Source organism: Otolemur garnettii, unplaced genomic scaffold, assembly GCF_000181295.1.
Source record: "Otolemur garnettii isolate 467f Iridium unplaced genomic scaffold, OtoGar3 scaffold00118, whole genome shotgun sequence".
Lineage (NCBI taxonomy): Eukaryota > Metazoa > Chordata > Mammalia > Primates > Galagidae > Otolemur > Otolemur garnettii.
This window is the reverse complement of record NW_003852513.1, coordinates 2,501,753-2,507,408: the sequence shown is the minus strand read 5'-3', so window position 1 is coordinate 2,507,408 and position 5,656 is coordinate 2,501,753. Positions and strand designations below refer to the sequence as shown.

Genomic DNA, 5,656 nt, shown 5'->3' with positions numbered 1-5,656 from the left:
TTTTTTTTTTTGTTTTAAATTTTATTTATTTATTTATTTTTTAAGAGATAAGAGTCTCACTTTGTCGCCATCGGTAGAGTGCTGTGGCATCACAGCTCACAGCATCCTGTACCTCTTGGGCTTAAACAATTTTCTTGCCTCAGCCTCCTGAGTAGCTGGGACTACAGGTGCCCGCCACAACGCCCGGCTATGTTTTTGTTGCAGTTTGGCCGGGGCTGGGTTTGAACCCGCTACCCTGGGTATATAGGGCCGGTACTCTACTCACTGAGCCACAGGTGCTGCCTGTTCTAGGGTCTTAATGTTTGGTTTATTATAGGGCTGGAAACTCAGTTTTCTTGATAAGTCCTGAGCCCAGGGCTGACTTTTATCCATGGGACTAAAAAATAAAATTGGAATGTGAACCAAAAGGCCAGTTTAAAAATGCATTTATTCTGGGTGGCGCCTGTGGCTCAAGGAGGAGGGCACTGGCCCCATATACCAGAGGTGGCAAGTTCAAACCTGGCCCTGGCCAAAAGAAACTGCAACAACAACAACAAAATACGCTTATTCCAGTTATTAGTGCAGTGCTGTTTTTTCAGATATCAGTGATCTGCCTTACGGGTTGTGGATGTAGAGGCAGAAAAGGCACATAAATAAATGTCAGGGGTGTCCCATCCAGTCCCTGGTGGAGCCTAGGCATTTGTCCCTGCCCTCTGGACCATAATACATTTTGGGTACATTTCTACCGTGACCATGTCCTGAGTAAAGACCAGATTGTCAAATTTTTTTTTTTTTTGTGGTTTTTGGCCGGGTCCAGGTTTGAACCCACCACCTCCAGTATATGGGGCCTGGCCGGCGCCCTACTTCTTGAGGCACAGGCACCACCCTCTTTTTTTATTTTTTTTTCTTTTTGTAGTTTTTGGCCGGGGCTGGGTTTGAACCCATCACCTCTGGCATATGGGGCTGGCAACCTACTCCTTTGAGCTATAGGCGCTGCCCCTTTTTTTTCTTTTTAAAATGACCTCTTTATTTTATTAAATATCTTTCTATCCATTGGTTTGAAATTACCTGCACAGTCCCATCCCAAACAGTGCCTTCTTTTTTTTTTTTTTTTTTTGGCTAGAGCTGGGTTTGAACCCACTACCTCTGGTATATGGGGCCAATGCCCTACTCCTTTGAGCCACAGGCACCTTGGTTTTTTTTTTTTGAGACAGTCTCACTAAGTCACCCTCCATAGAGTGTTATGGCATCACAGCCCACAGCAACCTCAAACTCAGTTGCTTGAGCCCTCTTGTCTCAGCCTCCCAAGTAGCTGGGACTACAGGTTCCCACCACAGCAGGCAGCTATTTTTTTAGAGATGAGGTCTCGCTCTGGCTCAGGCTGGTCTTGAACCCGCATGCTCAGGCAATCCACTGGCCTCGACCTCCCAAGTGCTAGGATTACAGGCGTAAGCCACAGATTGACAGTTTCTGTATTGGGCTCTCTTTGGCCATGCCTGATAAATTTTTGTACTTTGCCCTTCCATTTTGTGCAGATTGTTCCTTTTCTCCTTTTCAGAGGGTATGGTACTTAAACTTAAGTATTGTTACAGCAAAGTGACATTTAGTTAAGAACGTATGCAGGTCCTCTTGATTGTTATTTTGTTGTTTTAGAAGTTCTCAGCTAAATGGTAATGGTGACCCATTACCATTTTATTTTTATTTTTATTTTTTAAATTAATTAATTTTTTTTTTTTTGGTAGAGATAGAGTCTCACTTTATCACCCTGGGTAGAGTGCTTTGGCATCACACAGCTCACAGCAGCCTCCAGCCCCTGGGCTTAGGCGGTTCTCTTGCCTCAGCTTCCCAAGTAGCTGGGACTACAGGCACCTGCCATAACACCCGGCTATTTTTTTGTTACAGTTTGGCTGGGGCTGGGTTTGAACCCGCCACCCTTGGTATATGGGGCCAGCGCCCCACCCACTGAGCCACAGGTGCCACCCAGTTTTATTTATTTTTTGTAGAGACAGTCTTGTTCCATCACCCTGGGTAGAGTGCCGTCACGTCACACAGCCCACAACAACCTCCAACTCCTGGGCTTAGGTGATTCTCTTGCCTCAGTCTCCCAAGTAGCTGGGACTACAGGTGCCCGCCACAATGCCCGGCTATTTTTTTGTTGCAGTTTGGCTGGGGCTGGGTTTGAACCCGCCACCCTTGGTATATGGGGCCAGCGCCCCACCCACTGAGCCACAGGCGCCACCCTATTTTATTTATTTATTTATTTTTTTTGTAGAGACAGAGTCTCGGTCCATCACCCTCAGTAGAGTGCTGTGGCAGCATATAGCTCACGGCAACCTCAAATTCTTGGGCTTAAGCAATTTCCTTGCCTCAGCCTCCTAAGTAGTGGGGCTACAGGTGCCTGCCAAAAATGCCTGGCTATTTTTTAGAGAAGGGGTCTTGATCTTAGGGTGGTCTCAAACTTGTGAGTTGAGGCAATCCACCCGCCTCGGCCATGCAGAGTGCTGGGATTACAGGTGTGAGCCACCATCTCCAGCCTCCCATTACCATTTTAAGGTAGGTTTTACAGATCTCATTCAGGATGTTTCCTTGTTTTCGATTTTGGAGTATCTTGGAGTTTCTTCTTTTATTTTGGGCTTCCCTTTCAGCTCCTAGCTAATGGAAACAACGGTGCCTCAGAGAGCCCTGAGTGATTCTTCAGAGCCCACTCCTGGGCTCTCTGCTCTGCTCTTCTGGTCTTGTCTTTTCATTCTTCCTCCGTTACCTCAACTCCTGGATTCATGTGTCTAGTCTACACTCCTAAAATAGTTTCTGCTAGGATGTCACATAGCCAGTGAAAGTTCAAGATATCCAAATTGGTAGTTGTCTTCTTATTCTCAGAATGGTCTTTTTCCTTGTAGTTACTGAGCGAGAACCTCGCTGCCAGCCTCCTCCTCAGTTCCCTGGCTCCGCTGGTCTGCATGCCACCTCCTACCTTTTCCCTTCTGTTTTTTCTCATCCTACGGCCTTAGCACAGGTGTCTCACTTTCTCTTCCCACTGGTTGATCCTGCTTTTGTTGCCTGAGCAGTGTCCCTTCTGGCCTCCTTTTCTGTAGGAGCGTCTTCCATTCAGTTTATCTTCCATCTTGCTGCACAGTTGATTTTCTAAATTAAAAAGTATAATTGTTTCTTTTTCTCAGCCTAAAATCTTCTCCGTAACTCTCAGAGAAAAGCTTCCCTGTCTCAGTGGGAAGCCGTTTATCCTTTATCTCTAGGCTTTCCCTCTTTCTTTGCTTAACACGTGTGTTCTGCTCCACCATGACAGAATCCTCTCAGGTCCGACTCTTAGGCATATCAGCTTTTTCATGCTCTTGAATACTTTTGTCTCGAGTACATGTGCCATTTTTCTCCCAGCGAGCCTGGCTAATTTCTGCTTATCCTTTAAGCTGCAGTGAATGTCATTACATCAGGGAAGGATCCCTGCCTTGCTTCTCGGTCACCGTGTTCTAACCCAGAGCCACACTGTCTTCACATACTGCTCGCTGTGCATGCCCCTTGGGCCATGCTGACCATGCCATGTGGTTGTGGTGGTCTGTATCCCTGCCATCTCCCTTCATGCTCCAGGCTTTCTTCTTTGAGTCTTGCTTGGTTAAGCCACACAGGAGGCACCCAAGGAATCCTGAGGGAGTAAGTGGCTATGCTGGGGTATAGCTCAGTGAGGGACCACTGTGCTGGAATGCAGGTGGCATAGACATCACCGTTTGCATGCTGACCCCTGTTTGCACCAGGAGAAATGGTGTTTCTTCCACTGTGTGTCATCATTTGGAAGACAGTTTCTTTGTCTCTATTACTTCCCATCTGGAGAGATTTACTTCATCAGCGGGATTTTGTTATTTAGGTCTCCGTGCTGATCCCTCTTTTGGAGAATGGAGAGCTCTTGATTCCTGGCCAAGGTGATCGTCTCAAAGTGGCTCCTGGATTTCAGTTTTTTGCAACCAGGAGGTATGTCCTATTAACTTTTCTGTTCCCACTATGGAGCCATTTTCATAAGTCTGTGCTGAATCCAGGAGTCCTAGAATTGAATTCTCTGGGCCCACCTCAAGGAAGATTAGTTGGGATTCATGATAGGTCCACCCTTTTCTCTATTTCTAAAGGTTTTTTCCCACTTAAAAATAAGTAACCAGGGCTCCGCGCCTATAGCTCAACCGACTAAGGCGCCAGCCACGTACACCTAAGGTGGCGGGTTCGAATCCCCAGCCTGGACCCGCCAAACAACAATGACGGCTGCAACCGAAAAATAGCCAGGCGTTGTGGCGGGCGCCTGTGGTCCCAGCTACTTGGGAGGCGGAGGCAGGAGACTCGCTTGAGCCCAGGAGTTGGAGGTTGCTGTGAGCTGTAATGCCACAGCACTCTACCCAGGGGGGACAGCTTGAGGCTCTGTCTCAAAAAAAAAAAAAAAAAAAAAAGTAACCAGTTTAAAACATTTTTTCATGTTTTCTAAAATAATCAGAGGTAAGAGTATTGGCAGATAACCCTGGATTCGAGCCCTGTCATATGGTGGCTGTAAAGAATAAGTGAAATGATTTGCATTATAGACCTGTCACATGGTAAGTGCCCAATTCCTGGGTAGCTATGATGATGGTGATGATGATGGTATATAATTTTCAAATAGTTAAGGAAATTAATTGAATAGAAGCCCAAACAAAGGAATAAAAACTGAGCAGACTTTCCATATGCCTTGTCAACATTTTATAATAACCGAATAGCTTGAAGGCAGTGATTTATTGGTTTCTTTCTTTTTTCTATCTTTGAGACAAGGTTTTGTCTTGCTGTGGTCCTTAAAGGCCTCATCTCAAGAGAGCCTCCTAGCTCAGCTTCCTAGAAACTGACATGACAGATGACCATATTTGGCAATTTAAACTTTTTCTTTTTTAAATTTTTGGGCAGAGACTGAGTCTTGCCATGTTGTTCAGGCCTCAGTGATTTATTTCTCATTGCTAGCCTGTACCTATATAGTGTCTTCAAAATTTTAAAATGTCTACAAGTGAAACTAACATCATACTATATTTAATGATTATATTAATGTTTATTTCAGTAGACATTCACTATTAGATGGAGTGTGGAGCTAACCTGACAGTTCTCAAGGGACACCTTGGTAGACCTGTTCGTTTTAATAGACCTTGATTTTATTCACAAAGATACTGAAATTCTTTCCTACTAGATTTAGACATTTCCCAGAAAATCTTGGAACATCGTAGAACAAACTTGAGATCAGATAAACTTGAATTCAGTTTCAAGTTTGTAGTTGTGTTGATTAACTGAGGAGCACTGCTGCCCTTCCTTACGCATTGAAGGGAGCAGTGCTGCCCTTCCTTACGCATTGAAGGGAGCACTGCTGCCCTTCCTTACGCATTGAAGGGAGCACTGCTGCCCTTCCTTACGCATTGAAGGGAGCATTACTGCCCTTCCTTACGCATTAAAAGAAAAGAATGGCATCTTCCTCTCAGGACAGTTGTTTTAAGTATTGAGTGGTAGCTTCCCCAGAGTGTGTGTTTAATTTATATTCCTTCTCTTCTGGAAATTTTTTTGGGGGACAGAGTCTCAAGCTGTTGCCCTGGGTAGAGTGCTGTAGCATCACAGCTCACAGCAACCTCAAACTCTTGGGCTTAAGCGATCCTCTTGCCTCAGCCTCCCAAGTAGC

General features: G+C 45.3%; 1 protein-coding gene across 1 annotated transcript in view; it reads left to right on the top strand.

Annotated features, from left to right (window-relative positions):
- The window catches only part of MDN1 (midasin AAA ATPase 1), a 181,737-nt gene that overhangs the window by 25,757 nt on the left and 150,324 nt on the right, over positions 1–5,656 (top strand). The window contains exon 8 of the mRNA XM_012809944.2: positions 3,854–3,957. Within this exon, the coding sequence (XP_012665398.1) occupies positions 3,854–3,957 (104 nt within the window). The remainder of the gene's footprint in view (positions 1–3,853; positions 3,958–5,656) is intronic.